At 39.0% G+C, this 17628-nt stretch overlaps 3 protein-coding genes across 5 annotated transcripts in view; all 3 read right to left on the bottom strand.

Moving 5' to 3' along the window:
* The window catches only part of igf2bp2a (insulin-like growth factor 2 mRNA binding protein 2a), an 88116-nt gene extending 84646 nt beyond the window's left edge, over window positions 1-3470 (bottom strand). For both annotated transcript variants that reach the window (XM_008403952.2, XM_008403953.2), the window contains exons 1-2: window positions 2898-3470; window positions 1729-1789 (exon numbers count right to left, since the gene is read on the bottom strand). In XM_008403952.2, the coding sequence (XP_008402174.1) occupies window positions 1729-1789; window positions 2898-3072 (236 nt within the window). In that variant the 5' untranslated portion in view covers window positions 3073-3470. The remainder of the gene's footprint in view (window positions 1-1728; window positions 1790-2897) is intronic.
* A 3350-nt stretch (window positions 3471-6820) lies between these two features.
* On the bottom strand, window positions 6821-13230 carry tra2b (transformer 2 beta homolog). The gene is made up of 8 exons (XM_008403956.1): window positions 13097-13230; window positions 9764-9897; window positions 9492-9654; window positions 9052-9240; window positions 8842-8957; window positions 7838-7981; window positions 7638-7708; window positions 6821-7547 (listed from the first exon to the last, which is right to left on the bottom strand). The coding sequence occupies exons 1-8, from the start codon at window positions 13118-13120 to the stop codon at window positions 7537-7539; spliced, it is 852 nt and encodes a 283-aa protein (XP_008402178.1). The 5' UTR covers window positions 13121-13230; the 3' UTR covers window positions 6821-7536.
* A 401-nt stretch (window positions 13231-13631) lies between these two features.
* Window positions 13632-17513, bottom strand: hce2l1 (high choriolytic enzyme 2-like 1). 2 transcript variants are annotated; one of them, XM_008403957.2, is made up of 9 exons: window positions 17070-17513; window positions 16892-16961; window positions 16032-16091; window positions 15806-15958; window positions 15600-15717; window positions 15344-15522; window positions 15182-15263; window positions 14082-14206; window positions 13632-13993 (listed from the first exon to the last, which is right to left on the bottom strand). In XM_008403957.2, exons 1-9 carry the CDS (start codon window positions 17358-17360, stop codon window positions 13980-13982), a joined length of 1092 nt encoding a protein of 363 aa, XP_008402179.2. In that variant the 5' UTR covers window positions 17361-17513; the 3' UTR covers window positions 13632-13979. The 2 variants fall into 2 exon arrangements, with proteins under 2 accessions (XP_008402179.2, XP_008402180.2); XM_008403958.2 differs by having other exon boundaries at window positions 16910-16961.
* Between the last annotated feature and the right edge of the window lie 115 nt (window positions 17514-17628).

The following is a 17628-nucleotide window of genomic DNA, read 5'->3' as shown; positions in this document are numbered from 1 at the left end:
TTCCAAAGTTACACACTGCACACAAACTAATCTGAAAATATATTTGCAGAAAAGTAATGATCAGTCTGGTTTCCACTTTCGCATGCAAACAACTAAATACACGTTAAGCTGTGCTTTTTTACRATTTAACCTAAAGGTAATCACGTTACAAAATTAGACAATTTAAATATAATGATCTGCAAATATCCCTTACGTTTGGTGATCACACTTAATGCAACTGTATTAAAATAAATCAAAATGTAACATTAATTACGCTTTTTTTTTCAGAGCTCTGTTGTTAAAAGTAAATCCACAAATAAATTCAGAGGTTAATTTAGAATCTTTCGCATTATTATTTTTATTTTTACGTGATAAAGCACTGTATTTGATTTAATTAAAAGTTGTGAACGCTCCAGTTCATCCAGTTGACTCTGTGTTTTCAAAATGAACACCTGTACGCATCACCCGCTGCCCCGCTCATGGACCTCGCAGACATGGCGGAGATTTCGCTTTAAGGCCCCCTTTTTCCCTTCTTTTACAGGGAAACACGCTCTGCGGGTCCAGCAGCTGCACATACACACCGCCGATTGGACACATGCGGCCAGTCACATGCACTGTATGGACATTTTGCTGCGTGCTGGTGTCCGCCTATAGCCGTGCAGGCAGCAGCAGAGCGCAGGGCCATCATCATGGCAGCCATTATAGGAGGGCTCCTCCAGCTTTTCCACGGCCTACGTGCACATTAACTCAGGGGAGTGGCGCAGGCTTTGACACCATGTTTGCGCCTCGCAGATCGAGCCGTAAAGCGGGGGAACTGCACGTTTTCCTCGACTGTGGCGCAATCTAAACGTAAATAACGCTCTATGACGGGGCTGCAGGGCGAAGAAAATGGGCTCTAATACAGGAAAGTGTGGCTTTGCACTAAAAAAGGGGGAGGACTCACATGAAGTAGGGGTCACGTGTTCTTGCACAAAGGGGGCTGAATATTTACCTTTTTTGTCACGCAATGTACTTTTTCCCCTTAAAGATAAACAATTATAATTACATGTATTTAATTTGGCTACGTAAAAACGGCGTCACACACCTAAAGACGGTGTTTTCTAAGCTTTTAAAAACACAAAAACAAAAAAAACTTTTAAGGTTTTACATGCTTTTGAGCCCACAAAAGCAGCAARTCCATAGATTATATAGTATCCAGAGAGGAAGGTCGAGTGACTGCAACTCATTGTGCGATAGAGTTCCAGCACATAATGAAACTTAACCTTATCGTCTACATACACAGAAATGCATATTCACATCACATACGAACAGAATAAACCCAATCAGGACCCAAACGTGCCATGTCTGCATGCGTGTGTGAGTGCTTGCGTGTGGGATATGGCCCTCGCTTGCAGATCACGCAACATGGCAGCAGCCACGGCTGTGTTCTGCGGATGTTGGGACTAAACTGTGTCTTTTTTTTTTTTTGTCGCTTTTCTTTCTTTTTGTTTGTTTGGCCACACGCACAATTAGGACCTTTCATCGCCAAGCAACAACAACAGCAGCAGCAGCAACTACAACAACAACAAGGCTGGCAGAAATCTCACGAGAAAAAACAGGGAAATGTGGCTTACTATATTTCACAGCGGAAGCCTACAGGTCACACACGCAGGCACACACACACACACACACATTCACTCACTCACTCACTCACTCAGACATGAGGTAACAGCACAGTATAGGTGTGTGGGTGTGAGTGTAAGCGCCTACCTTAGCTTTTTGGGAACAGAGTAGTCTACCTCTATCAGCTTTCCGTGCAATTCAACTTTACCTGCAGGGGCGAGAATGGACAGTGTAAGTCATGTGTCTGCAACAATGTACGCCAACACTTCATGAAGTAGGTGCGTCCCCATTCATATTTTTAAAGAAAGTACTCGGGGCGCATCGTGGCGCACACGTTGCGCACATTTGCATTATTCCAACCACTCTGGAAGGGCCTTTTTTGTGCGCCATAACGAAGCTTAATGAGCTTATATAGTAGTAGTGTATGAGTGGGGGTGGTGGGGAGGTGAGGGGAATGGGCAGCCATGCTTTCCACTCCCACAAGCATTGCAATGAGGGGGGATATATGTTTCTCCTGTAAAGAACACAACACCGAGCAGATGTTAGGTAGATGCTTCCACGGTGTTTTTTTTTTTTTTTTTTTTTTTTTTTTAAGGTGCAGGGCGGTCGGGAAGCGTATCGATTGGGAAAAGACGGAATTAGCGTCTCACCTCGTCCTCCTCCTTCCCCCCCTCACTCCACCTCCTCCTCCTCCAACACTCAGCTACCTGTTTATGAGCCCTTTTCCTCCGGACCCCCGTGACCCACCTCCAAGACACCTCGTAAAAACATAGCCGGACACCGGGGGAACAGGGATCCGACAAGTTTTCCGCGCTGGCGCCGCGCTGCGCTCGTCAATAAAATCAGGACGAAAAATAAGTGAAAAATAATTATGCCTACCCGAACCCAGTCAGTCAGTCAGAGACCATCCCATATACATTCCAGCGGCTGATCGCGAAAAAAAAAAAAAAAAAGGAAAAAAGAAAGTAGCGCCATGCACTATCGGAATCTCCTTAAAATAAAAGGAGGAATTAAAAGGTGATTCTTGCGCGTGGAAATTTGCGTTAAGACCGCGCGTGTCTTCCTCTTAAAATTATATATATATATTTCGAGTGGGTCCTGCGTGGGATCGATCATTTATCCAACATCTCCAACTCTAATCACAAACACCGTCCCGTGCTATTGTTGATTTTATTTATTTATATATATATATTTTTTGTAAAGAAACCAAAATAATAAATAATACACTTTTTTACTTTGACCTATTGTAGTGTGATTTCCCCTGTCAGCAGCGAGCAAGCATCACTCAGCGCAAATATCAAAATCCACACACTTACCAGAGAGAGTCTCTATAGCCTTTATGGCCGAGTTCTGGTCGGGGAAGTCCACAAAAGCATAGCCGGATTTTAGCAGGACCTGCTCGGGCGCTGGCAGCTCCCTCTCCCCGAAGAGCTGCTCCAAGTCCTCGACTGTGACCGAAGGACTTAAATTCCCAACATATAGTTTGTTCATGATCTGAAGAGCAGAAGAAGGGGGAAAAATCTCGAAAGGCTTGCCAGATCTCAAGAGTGAGACGGTATTGAGAGCAGCAGAAACAAATTTTTGAAAAATAAAATAAAAAAAATTTAAATTAAATGTATTTTGGGGGTGGGGGGGAAATCGTCCTCCAGGATAATAGGGAGCTAAATGAGCGACCCCCCAGTTACCGACCAACTCTGGCCCTGGTCAAACTCTTTCAACAGGGACTGGGGGGGGTGGTGGTGAGGTGAGGTGAGGCAAAAAAAAAAAAAAAAAAAAGTGTCGTTACGACGCTATTACTCCGGAGCCAACAAGCGCCGCCTCTAAACAAAATCTCCCTTAAAAATCACAAGAAAAAATGTTTGGAGGTGCATGTGCCGCTCGTCCGGCGTACAGAGGGGCATGGTGATGACTGTGCTGTGTTCTGCGAAAGGGATGGGCTTAAAGGAGGCAGAGGGGGGTTATTTCATCAAATCATAATAAGGGCCTCCAGGTTGCATGGGAGTAAGGGGCTTGGCTTGGTTTGGAGTGAGAAGAGAAGGGAAGTGCAGGGCCGTTTCCAGAAAGTCTTGAAAGGGCGGCTCTACGGGGGCCATTAATAATTTTAAGGTTTTACAACAAAATCGGACAAGATTAACCTGACATGAACTTTATAGGGTTTACAGTGGCATCAGACTCCCCCTCGCCCCATTTTTATTTATTTTTTTATGTTTAAATCGTTCATTTTTATTTCTTTACATTTTATAACTTGAAAACATAAGTGAATGTTTTCAAGTGCATATGTTCAAATAATCAGCTTCTTTCAGTTATTTTTTTAAACATTAGTACAAGCTGATAAAAGTCCATACAGCACTTACAGACTGTGACTTTAAAATACTGAAACTGTGTTCATTTCTTTTCAATAAATATGTGATCCTGATCTCATTTGAAGGCCCAAAAAGGGGGACAATGGAGGATAAGTCAATAAATGCTGCACCTCACCAAAGTTCATGGCTATAATATAGATTTTAATGCCGATATATTAGCACATGTTCATGTCCCTGAAAGCAAGTGTAGACAATGGGTGGATTGGACGGATGGACGCTAATATGAGCAACATTTGTCATTCTAAGTGTAGCCCACTCCACATAGGTCATGTATATATATATATTTTTTACTTTCTCAGCAACTTTAACCAGTCCTATTTTCATACAAATATTCATGAATATGAACTCATTCCAAGGAACTTTTATTACACTACATTCAATGAGTTTAAATTCTATATAGGGTCCAACTCTGAAGTCTTTAAGGTCGTCAGACCAGGATCTTTGTCAGTCCCTCCCCTTGTGCCAGCGGAGAAGGAGGAAGTAAATAGGAGCTGCTGTGTGGAAAATTCAAATTGTTGTCGACTTAAACCAGTAAACCAATGATCCCTCCCTCAGTTGAGGCTTTTAATTATTTATGAGGGAGCCAGAAATATGGATTTCTGGGATCCTTTCACTGCAGTCAGCACCTGTTTGAGAAATATTTGATTTTTGTAGTATTTACATTGAAATACAGACAAAAGCATTCCTTCAACAAACACACGGACCAAAAAAAAAAAAAAGCAATAAAGAAAGTGAAACCACACTGCTGTCCTTGTACATATTGTTCTTGGAGAAATAATAATTAAAAGAAAACTAGATTTATAGCCGAGAGTCTCTAAATCCCTTTTTGAGCGCAGCCTAAATGGTGGAAAAGCCAAATGCTGATAAGAACAGAAGGGGATTCTTGAAGGAGCCACTCGGAGCTGTACACATGAATCCTTTTATTTGCTGTGGCGGTTGTGTAAGTGTTTGCAAATGGGTGTGTTTGGGAGGGAAGCATGTTTTAAGGCGGACTGCAAACAAAAGCTTTGCAAGGCTGTGGCAGCTGTGCTCATGCATGGATGTGTAGTCTTGTACCTAGTTACCCAAGGGGAGGAGCCTAATTCTTTTCTCTTTACATGTGACTTCTTTCCCTGAGCTTTCGGAGCATTACTGCCACCCCACTGTAGTGCAGAAAGTGCCAGCAGCAGGAGTGACCAGCTCCTTCTCTCTTGCCTTGTTTCCGTCAGTATACGAACAGAGGAATGTACAAACTGTGGCCTATTTACAAAACAGCTCTTTACTTTCCTGATGGCATGCACACACGCTCAGTTATTGTGGGGTCTTTGTTTTTTTTGTGTGGTTTTTTTTGCTGCTGGTCAAAAAAAAATCAACAGTTAAAAATGGAAAGAGCAATCTCCAAACCCCCAATAAATAAAACTAAAAAATACAAATTTCTGCTTTTAGGCAGTTTTCTGAAAATTGGGTCACTGGGTTTTCAGATTGTGCAAATTATTTCCACCCCGAATGGAAATGCATGTGACATTTGGAGGAACGTGGAGACACACATACATGTGGACTTGTGGTGGAACATGGAAATTAATTTCCAAGGTGTGGTCAGCAGTGCAACGGGTGGTTTCTGTCTCCTCACTGCGGCAATGCCTGCGTATATTACACTTTCAGAACACTGAATATTATAGTAACAGGTTTAAAACTTGCAGCAGCTTTTGTTAACACGCAATTCTTTTTTTTCTTTTAAACAGCTTTCATTCCCCATCATGTTTCTTTACCTCCAGCTTYAGTTTAATCAGCCAAAATTGGAGCAAAGGCAACAAAAACTGAACTTTCCACAAATATGCAAATAAATACAATGTACATTTCTGAACATATAAAACAACTATTTGGATATTGACAAAGGACTTGAAGGAAATCACACTTACTCAACACTACTTCCTCCTGGTGTGTCAGCTTAAATATGGTGTCTGCCCACTTTCCTGTAAAATGAAACCAAACTACTCTTCCTTAGAAATTTGCTTGTTGGTTTCATTTAAAAGGTACAAATTTACACCAAAATAGGGTCAATTCACCTAATCCGTTACAAAAAAAATCACCCAAAAACATGTCTTAGAGATGAACTAAAACAGCCAGAAAGATCAAAACTGATCATTTGCGTCTTATCTTGGTCAAATTAATCTTTGGGTAATCTATTATAACACCCTTCTGAGGACTTTTCAGAGGTTCATAGTGACCAGCAGGGGTAGTTGTTGAACTTCAGTTTCCTCTTGATTGATGAAGCTTGTTTCTCTTCATGTGAGCAGCAGCAAACATCAGTTTGAATTGGGTAAGGAAAATAACCTGATCTCATGGCTGTGAAGGTGAATTTACCTGTGATTTGATTATGAGAAAAGTCATCCAGTGAGCAAATGCATCATGTCACATGGACACTTTTTCTTTCCCAGTTTCAGAAGATTACATTCAAAATGCTCACAAAAACTCTTTAAAGTTACTGTTTATCCAACTATTGAAATGCCAGCTTCCCAGCCAAATCATAGGAAATATCACTATTTCCATGAATCAGGAGGGAATGAATAGAAACCCAACCCATTGTGGAAGGTCTTAATTGTATTTTAAAGCAAAGCCTAAATGTCAAATTGTTTCACGAACTTTGCATAAATTCTGATTAAAACTCATCTGCATAGTTTAACAGTTAATTTTCTGTGCAAAAATCCAAACATGTCAAAAACAAGAGAAAACAAAAGTTCAGATTTGCCACCATTTCAAAAATATTTCTAAGCTAAAAGTTAGCAAACACAGACTTTGCTGTATGTAAATTATATATCTAAAGCATATTCATTAAAAAAAAAAGGTTTTTAGCATTGAGAGAAAGCATGCCAGAGTCTTCAAAAACAACACGAGTCTTGGTGGAAAAGAAAACTATTCCCTTTTAATTTGTTTAAATTTTGCTGAATTCTCACTCGGTTTGTACACAAGAAAACCCCATAAATTAACACGCCAGTTAGAACAACAACACTGGCCTGTACATTTAAAATTTAAAACAAGGACATACTGCTTCAAATGTGTTTTTCCATTTTCATTGATTATTGATAGACAAGAGGAAGAGCGGTGATCATCATCGTCATCCGTTTGGCTTCTTTAATGTGGAGTTGAATGAGAAATTTGTCTGTTAAATGGGAGTACGTTGTCATGACCAGACACTGAATGTTCTCTGAAGTCTAAAAAAAAAAAGTATCTCTGGAGAACAACAGTGCCTAATTCATCACAAAGATTCACACAAGGTTGAAATTTTTAAGCTCCAAATTACACAATAAAGTAACTAGCTGAGAATAAGCAGACGAGCATCTTCCAAGTTTCACATTGTGCAGAGGGATAACTACCACAGGGGCAGAAACAGGTGAAAAGGTTTTCTGCCAACACTTTTCACATCAGTACATTGCTAAGCTTACACTGCTGGTGTTCTGCTCTCAGGACTTCGCACAAATTTTTCCCATGAAACTCCACATTAAAGAAAGCCATATATCACCTTAAGAATATGATATCTACAAGAAAGTCAAATCTTTAGGAGAAACTCCTCATCTGGCCATGGAAATAAGGGATTTATGTCTTCCTGATCTGCTCAATAGCGACCTGTGAGAGAAAGCAGCCGTTAGTTAAAAACCCTACAAGCTACAAAGAAGCGGACGTTTTAAGACGACTGTGGGTAATATTTGGACTTACGAGGAGAATAAGACCGGGATCTTGATCGAGACCTGTATGCTCCTCTGTAGTATGGTGATGGAGATCTTCGTCTAAAATTAAAACAAATTTTCTTACCAATAACATTTAGAATTAAAACAAAAAAGCAGGACAAAGAGAACCAAGTTTTGATTCTTCAATGATAATCAGCAAATTACCAACTGACAAACTGGGAGTGTTACCTGTATGATCTGTAGTAGTCCCTGTCGTCATAGCGATCATAGCCGCCTCTATCGTATCCACGGTCATATCCGCGGTCGTAGTCGCGTGAATAGCGCCTGGGACCACCGGGACCTCCGCCACCACCGCCGCCGCCGCCACTGCCACTGATGAAAAAGAAACAGTCAGATGTAAAACCATAATGCACACAAGTAACATATTCCTGTTTAATTTTAAAGCACGAGGTTTTTATGCTCAGCATCTCATCAGGAGCTCCATTACAGGCAGCCATGCATATTGCAGCTTAAATTTCAAAACACCTACAACGCTTCATGAAACGATTTATAACTTTCACATCACGACTAACAACTTAAATGTATTTTTCTGGGAGGGGATTTTATGCGACGGGTCCAAACAAAAAATTGTTATGCTTAATTTGGAAGTGGAATGATTTCTTTCTTAAACTCTACTTGCAAACATGAAACTGATCACACAGACATTCAGCCCCTAGAGGAGTGTGGCTCTACTAGCTATACAAATTTAAAGTCTGAAATTTCACTCGATGAATCTCTGTAAAACAGTTCCAGTTCCACCAGACTGGACGTAGTGCACTGAACAGCAATCTTTAGAATCTTGGCAGAAATTCTCAAATTAATGGAAAACAAAAGATTTCTTCTCACTGCATTTCTTAACAACAAACGGATTTTAATCCTTTCCTTTGCACCTGATCTGAACCAACTTTATATCAGTTTTGTGCTTGGCTCCACCGTTTGACTAGGAGTATCATTGTCCCTGTCGGCAAGCACAACCAACAAAACCACTTCACAGTCAGGCACCAGTTAGTTTTAATCCATCACATAAATTCACAAAGAAATGTTTTGAAATGAGTGGTTTTAAATTGAAAAAATATTGTATAAAAGGGGGTAATAACCCCCTTTTATACAAAAGGGGGTTATTACCCCCTTTTTAAGGCACAGGAGTTATTCCCACACCCACACACACACTCTATTCGCTGTAGCTGACGTACTATGTGGGCCGTCCCATGTAGATTCCTGGGGTCGGGGTGTGAGGTCTTTTTGTGATTGAGAAATCCACCCGGATTCTACGACCGTCCAGCTCCATGCCATTCGCTCGGTCCTTTGCCTGATAGCAAACAAAGTGTGTTTTTATACAAAATCAAAAGCAGGGTTTCTATTTTTATTTTTTTTATAATAATTGTTTAGATAAAATGTGCTACCTCTTTAGCATCAGCTGTGTTCTCAAAGTAAACAAAAGCAAAGCCCCTGGAGCGCCTGGACTGCTGGTCGTACACGATGCAAACATCCGCCAGGGGCCCGTATTTAGAGAAGACGTCCCTCAGATCCCTCTCTGTGGTGTACAGGCTCAGGCCAAACACTCCCAGGCAAGCATTTGGATCTGGATTAGTCTGAAGTTTTAGGAAAATTAAAAGTTTACATTTTACAGAAATTAATTACACAAAAATATACATATTTATTTCCAGACTGGTAATGTGAGATCAAAACATTGGGGGGAAAAAAAAAAACAAACAAAAAAAACAAAACATGGGCTACTCACATGTTTTTGTGAGTAGCCCATGTTGCCATTTGTTATTTTCTGAGACTGTGCTACTCCACAAACATAATGAATGAATACACTTTATTTTTAAAAACAACACACCCGATTGCCGACGTGCCTGCGGCGATTAGACATGGGGGAATGACTGAGGCTCCTGCGTCGGCGCTCTCCGCTGTAGGAGCGGCTGCGGGACCGGCGCCGGCCGGACCTGGAGCGCGACCGGGAATGGCTGTAGTGCTTATGAGAGCCGTGGTTAGAATGGGAGCTGAAACAGCAAAGACAAACTTTTAACATTTATCCAAAACAACGCTTGAAGGATCCGATTTCTGTGCCACTATTTGCTCATTAAAAAAACAAAAAAAACTAAAACTCACCCTGATCTGGACCTGGAGCGGGACCAGGACTTAGAACGGGAATGGTGGGATCCATCTTTTGAACGAGCTGGAGAGCGGCTCCCCGACTTCTCAGGGGCATGGGGACTCGCGCTCCTGGAAGCGGAGCGAGACTCCTGAACGAACCACACACACACACACACACACACACATAAGCACGTTATTGTCACCGAAAAAGTGATAAATATGAAGAAATGTGCTACAACTCTGTAGTTGAGATTTAAAACTATCCTGGAAAATTTGAAGGAAAAAAATTAAAAAAAATACACAAGATGTAGATATTGGCAATTATGAATGCAGGTTAAAGCTATTTTTTCTAACCAGTGGAAGGATGGTATCACTAGGATTACATCAGTAWGTATAATTAGGTAATTAAGATTACAAAAATAAAAGACAAATTAAAATAGCAATAACATAAATTAAAGTGTGATGTATTCAATAACAATGACATGCACGCATTGGATAAATAGACCAGAAAATTACTTAGCGCAGCGACCTTATCCAGATTACTTCCTTAACTTCATTTCTGTAACTTCATTACTTCACAATATTCTTCTTTCTTCAATTTTCTTACATCTTCTGACTTCCCCTTCTCACACACTGCTCAAAGTTCTTCCCTCCTCATGTTTAGCATGCATTCAACAATTCAGCTTCACACATCTGAGCTTCATATTACTGAAAATAAAGTGGACATGAGACTTCTTCTGCATTTTCTTCGTCGAACCTTAACCTTAATGGAAAAGAAAAGGATGAAGAATTTATGACTACAATTAAAACGGCACGCTCATTCAAATTTTCATCAGGATTTTGTGACAAAGGTTAAAAGTTTACAAATGCTCAGTGTTAGTTGGATTCATTTCACTTTCAGTGGTTCCACATTCACTATCGTGTCTTACAAGTAATTTAATAAAAAAATAAGATTGCAATAAAAGGGAAGATGCAGTAGTTCTGTAAATTGTTGCTCAATGAGCATTGCTGCCAATTGGTCAACCCTGTGTGTGTCTGATGGAAACCCAGGGATTTTGAACACAAACAAAATACACGCAGTGCATCCATTTGTTCCTAATTTTAAACACACATCCTTTTTTACTTACAAAAACTAAAAGTAGTCTTGTTCAAACAGTTCCCGTTAAATTGCATTCCTATCAGAGTGAAGATAAAACCACTGTAAATGAAAAGGTCATAACCAGAATTAAACCCACCCCATTATCTCCCATTTTACCCAAAAATAAAGTAAATCTAGGTTAACCAAAACAACCTCAAGTCGAAGTTACAACTCATTTGTATTCACCTCCATCAAAAAGCAGCGGCCACGCATATCCTGTAAATGCCAATGTGCAATTATCTTTACTGAAAAACCAGATCTGCCCTACCCTTTGGCATACTGCTAACTGGTTAAGCAGGCGTTCAACAAGTCACACGATGATTGAGGTGCTCCCAAGAGAGGACGTCACTTGCTAAATCAAAGCCAGGTTCATACTTCAGCAGAAGGGTTTGTAAACCCACCACTAGAAAGATGAACAAGCTAGTTGTTCCTGATGTTCGTGTCTGATTGGAACTCAGCTTTGTTCTGTGAATAAAAGGGCTTTTTCCATAATATTTACAAACTTGGATCATTTTGACGTGAACATTTCCTAATCTAAAATAATTAGATACCCAGCAATGATCTGTGTTAATGTATGCTCTTTATATTAATAACAAAACACAGTTTGTGAAATAAGCACTCAATTTATGAAAAAAAAAAAGCTTTTATAGAATTAAAGCCAACTGATAATGGCTGATAATGGGATCACCTAAAACACTACACATCCCAGATAAACTTAAAAAGACATATTTCTAGGTTAATGACAGATTTAACAACATGTTTGTGGTTTGTACCACTGACCACTTAAATAAAAAAAAGGAGCACCGTTTTACATTTTCCACAAATAACATATCACAAACTGCATTTCTGAATATGCAATGTGTATAAAATGATCCAGCTTCAATTTTTAAACATACTTGTATTTTAGATTTCAAACCAAAGCGGAATAAAGACCGCATTCGTCGAATTTTGTGAAATAGCCCTTTAAAGAATCTGCAGCTGTGAATCGGACACCAACTTCAGCATCGTTCTTCATTGTCTACTCAGCCGAGCAATTCATTGAAGCGCCTGTTTAAACAGCGAATATTACAACCTGCATGACCGAGGTGAAACAAATGAAGAATCTTGAGGGTGTTTGATTTAAAACAGCAAATTATTTTTATTCTTCCGTGTCGATTTAATGGCGCGGGTTAGGCGCGCCAAAAACCAATAAGGAAACCCCAGACTGCTGTTCAGTCAACGTTACTAAACGAAGTGCATATTTTAAATAACAAGTATAAAACCTACCCTAAAAATGAGCCAAACGAAACGCACATTGCATAACGTAAGATGTAATTTCGTGTGGAACAAAACGGCGTCACCTCGACGTTCTAGAATATTCTATCAAAGGACATCGAAAATGAAATTTCCATGCTTAAAACATTTACGACAAGACTTTGGTTTGCCCAACTTGCAATGTCTCTGTCTTTTTGCTGTTTAAAACTCTCATCTAATGAAAAGGTTGCTAAATCGAAAGGAGATATTAACAACACCCTAAATTAACAATAAAGATAGGTTTCGATTCGTAGCTTCCTATTTATGAATTGACAAAACCGCTGTCTTCATGTAAAAGACAATCTCTGTACATGCTTAAATATATATAAGGTTTACATTTGTCATATGTCGTATAAATATTTTTAAATCAATTTGAGGTGCTAAAACATAAAACCGATTATTTTATTCCTCTACAACCTTCTGTAGCCCAGGAATTTGACGCACGATAAATAATCCTAAACTGGATGAGTGGGACTTTTATCGTTTTAGCACCAGATCTCATTTAACGTGTTGCTAAAAATATATTTTGTAACAGAGCTGGTGGCGAATCGCTTGGATACGAATCGGAAGCCAGCTTCTTCATCGTTAGCCTAAGGCCTAGTTAGCATTGAAATGCTAGCATTAGCCAGGTAGCTAAAGTTAGCAACATACGTTTTTGCAGGAAATTATTATGCAGTTTATCTTATAAGAATCACATCAACGTTTTTAATAAGTTAGAGAAATTCACATATGAGGCTACAACCGGAATTTTAAACTACGAAGGCGAACATTTGGTCAGTGGTGTCAGTTGATAAATAACAAAAACCGTTAATGTGAGTTTTCTCGTCAAATGGCTTTTTTCGTTGCTGTTCATGCACCATAGGAAGTAAAAAAACAAAAATAAATAAAACAAAAACTGCATCAGAGTTCATACATACCCGGCCTTTCTCATTGTCGCTCATTTTAGGGCTATAGAATAAGCTACACGGAGAAATAGTCTACCTGATACTAATATGCGAGGCTAACGACTATGGTCGCGTGTGTGTATGTGTGAAAGCAGTAATGTAAAACTGTAGCTCCTCCCTTCCTCAACTGCTCTCACAACCACGTGACTTAATAACGTAAAAATGTACGTCATTTCATAAAGTTGAAATATATTTATTTGAGATCTTTTATTTTTTATTACTTTTAAAACATATTGCACATCTCAAACAGGAGTGCAACAAATTTTACAATTACTTGTGAATTATATTTAATTTACTTTTATTTGATAATATAATAACTTTTTTTTATTTTTTTATCTCCAGTTCAGGTAGTCACCATTTTGCGGGAGCACGTGTTTTCAGCTTGATGTTTTAAGTGCTGTCAGACAAGGTCATGTTATTACTGCTGTGCTGTCGTTTTGTTTATAAGAGGATCAGATTTAATAACCCATCTCTGATAAGTACACAAATTGTGAAACTGGCCACAAGATTTTCTGTTGCATTTTCTTTATTTAAGCGGACAGAATAGTGGGAGTGACAAAGAGGATGGTACAGAATTATTTTTAAGACACTTGAAACAATTATCTAGAGCTTCAGCACTGAGTATGTTTATTTATGGCTGGTATATATTTGAGTGATTCATAGCTTAACTGATGTTTTAGCAATTCAATGGGCTTGCACTAAAAAACAATAAACACAATTTGAAAAAAACTTAGACCTCTTAATAATAAAAGCACGTCTACTGCAAAAATAATTTATCTTGAGTTCTGCATCATTTACTTTAGAATATGTAGTTCACACATCTGGCAGGACCGTACAGCTGAGATGTTCACATTCATTACTCATTAGCACCTGTAAGTGAGAACACAGCAATCAAGCAGATTAAAAATTATTTTAAATTCCTTTTTTTTGGGAGATGTTTGTGTGTCATTTTACATACCACAGCTATAAAGAACATTTATTTTATGCAGGTCAAGTACACTAGGTCCATCTCGCTGGCCAATAGGAATGTAAGGATCTGGTTTGGGGATGATTGTTGGTCCACCGTCCTCAGAGAAAGCATATCTGAAGCAGAGATTTAGAAAATGTAAGGTTACCCCAGCATTCATTAACGCAAAGAGTTTATTTTTAAATTGATTCTAAAAAATATTAATCCTTAATCAAATTTCTTCTTTTTGTGTGTTTTTTTTAATCATAGTTAAATGTTTCAGATCATCAAATATTTTACTCATAAGATTACTTAAGTAAATAAAAATGTTTAGATATTGTATAATGATTTAGATCATAAGGGACACATGCTATGGAAACACATGGCCCCACATAAAAAAAAAAATCAATATTCTAAACTTTAATACTTTATGCTACTTTTGCTAGTAACAATTGCCATCAAGCGTTTTGTTGGTGGTAATGAGTGTTTTACATCACTCCTTAGGAATTTTGATCCACTCTTCTTTACAGAATAGTTTTAATTCTACCACCTTAAAGGAATTTTTTTGCATGAACTGGAAAGCTATGGTATCTCAAATGGATCCCAGTCTGGACTTTGATGAGACACTTCAAAACCGTCATTGTGTTTTGGTCTTTAGCCATTCACATTTGGACTTATTTGCAGACTTTGGATTGATATCCTGCTACAACATCATAAACCTGATGCCTGGACTGCATGGTTTAATTAGTTACAATAACTCATCCATTTACTGAAGTGGAAAAGCAGCCCCTGATCACCTTGTATAATGATTTTATTACAAATGTAACTGGACACATCATCATCTGAAAAGTTCAACTTTGTTCTCATCAGTCTACAGAATGTTCATCCAAAAAGAAGAGTTAATGCATGAATTAACAATTACTTTTTTACACAGGGCCAGGCTGCTTTGTATTGTTGTTTTCCTCTTAATAGTTAACTAATTTTTTGAGGATTGCCTTTTGTACATACTTAACTCATATTTATTTTATATAAAATAAAAATAAAAAATGTAAGTGACAGAAAAAGCAAACACAGAAGACACACACTATATGTTGCCTTAAGCAGCATCTCACCGTCCATAATGCATGACAGAACTGTAGTCGTATGGGCTGTTCAGATTGTTCGTCGCCTGTCTCCTGAAGTTGTGTATTTGTTCTGTCACACAGAAAAAGGGACATTAGTCTTATTTAGTTCAAATGTATTGGGAATCCTTGGTCGCGGCCATTCATCCAAACCTGGCAAGATGTTCTTCCACACAATGGTGACATAGTGGTCTCGGTCCGAGCGGGATTGCTCGTGCACAAAGCCGAGGGCGTGCATGAATTCATGAGCAGCAATCCCCGACCACATGCATCCAGGAGTCTGTAGTGACAAGGTCTGGCTTCCCCCGGTCTGCCCCAGAAACGACCAGCAACTGGGGGAGCACAGAGCAAACCTTACAGTGCTTCCTCACACAAAGCAGAGTTACATGAAGTATGGAGTCCGTCTCACCCGTATCTAGGCTGGATGTCGAGGAAGCTGGCCTCATGAGTGCGAGGAATAAATTTGATGCAGGTTCCAGAGGAAATCTCTTGCATTCCTGTTTCTATTGTGATTCTGTCCATATCATCTACAGAAACAAAAACAACAACAAGACTATTTAATTAAAATAGACCAAAGTGTTTCTATCTGTAAACCCCTTTAAAATGGATTCCTACCGTATACAGGAGAGAGGAGGTAGGGAACGTAAACAAATCCATCAATTGATTTGGGCCACAGACAGGCATTCCCAGGGCAGTTTATGGCACTGCGCACGTATGAATAAGCAATATCTCCTTCCCTGAATGACAATCCTCTGGGCGCCCGCAGCCCTGAAGTGCAACATTTAACAAAGCTTACAAAGAGTGAATTAACATAGTTTATTTCAATTTACATTGCACTTACTGCTGTTGACTTCTAGGATCTGATCCATTGCGGTCATTTCATCTCGGTCCATGAGCTCATCTTAACACAAAAACATAGTGATCATTGTCGGTTTTGTAAATGTTATTGTTTCAAATGTACAATATCACTGCATGTAAATGTACATCTCAGTAAATTAGAATATCGTTAAAAGGTAAGTCAATTCAAAAAGTGAAACAAGTTTTATTGAAAAATTCTAAGTGTTTTTTTCCCCATTAATTTTTACAATTATGAATTAGAGATGGATATTAAGGAACCCAGAATTGTGTTACTCAAAAAATTGGAATATTACATTAGACCAGGTAAATGATTTTTAATATAGATAGGTTATCTTGTGTCATATTAGAGACCATAGCTGGGAAAAACTGCCGACTTGACAGTTTCCCAGAATACAGTTACTAACACCCTGCAGAAGGAGTGTAAGCCACAAAAGGCTTTTGCTGAAGAAGCTGGTTGTTCACAGAGTGCTGCATGACAACATATTAAACAACATATAAAGTTTAGTTAAAGGAAAAAGCTTCATAAAAAAACCTATACTGATTTAATTTTCCAACAAGTCTTAGAAGCTGCAGGCCATCATTAAAGAAATTAACAGAACCACAATCGATTTGCCTTCAAAAAAAGTTTCACTAATGCGGTAAATCATGGCAAAAGGAGCCTCAACCGAGTAGGACATATTTTTTATTAGTAGGGCACTATCTATTTCTTTATAGATCTAATATGATGTTTCAACAAACAGAAATAAACACTTGAAATATGCCACTCTGCATGTAATGGCTCTATACGAGTTTCACTTCTTGAATTGATCATATTCATACTGAGATGCAGCTGTATGTAAATACCTTCTTCAAAGAGCTCACCAGAGTATTTCCTCTTCAGTCTCAGTTTGCCCTCATGTACGCCAGTGGAATTCTGTCAGTAATGTTGTAAATAGATACATAATATTATCAATAAATCATTTAACTGTAGAGTACAATAAATCTACCTCTCTCTATAAAAGCATTTCCTCTTGGCACTGACCTTAACGGGGACCATATCCACCGGGATGAGCACCCCAAACAAGACGCCTAGAAGCACAACTCTAGAATCCATATTTGTTTTTTCAGGTCGTTTCCCCAGTTTCAGATCACTGCTCAGCAAAGTTCCCACCTTCACTGGATCTATATACCCACTTCTCCTCCACTGCCTTGTACTGATTGGGCCCCACTCCTGTGATGAGAGCGTGGGCTGAGACCTCTCATCATCCAGCGGGTGTAATTTACTCAAGTCCACTACTGATCCGCAACAGGTGGTCCCGCTGCTGGCCTTCATTATTCAGCACTTTCTGAAATGAGACACTTAGAGGTGTTTTTGCTATCAAAGCAGTTGCTTTCAGAGGAATAACTCTCCACCCAGTCCTGCAAGACCAGCAATTTGAGTCTGACTGTAGTGGTAACCAGTGATTTAGTGATATACTATCAGATGATAACGACAGCTCAGGTAAACATATATAAACATAATAAATCCCTCCCCAAACATCGTTCCTATTTTTATTAAGGGGCAATTTTGAGAGGTAAACACTTAAAGGACGAGCGGTGTG

The sequence above is a fragment of the Poecilia reticulata genome, linkage group LG2 (genome assembly GCF_000633615.1).
Source record: "Poecilia reticulata strain Guanapo linkage group LG2, Guppy_female_1.0+MT, whole genome shotgun sequence".
Taxonomy (NCBI): Eukaryota; Metazoa; Chordata; class Actinopteri; order Cyprinodontiformes; family Poeciliidae; genus Poecilia; species Poecilia reticulata.
This window is presented reverse-complemented; position numbering and strand designations above follow the sequence as displayed.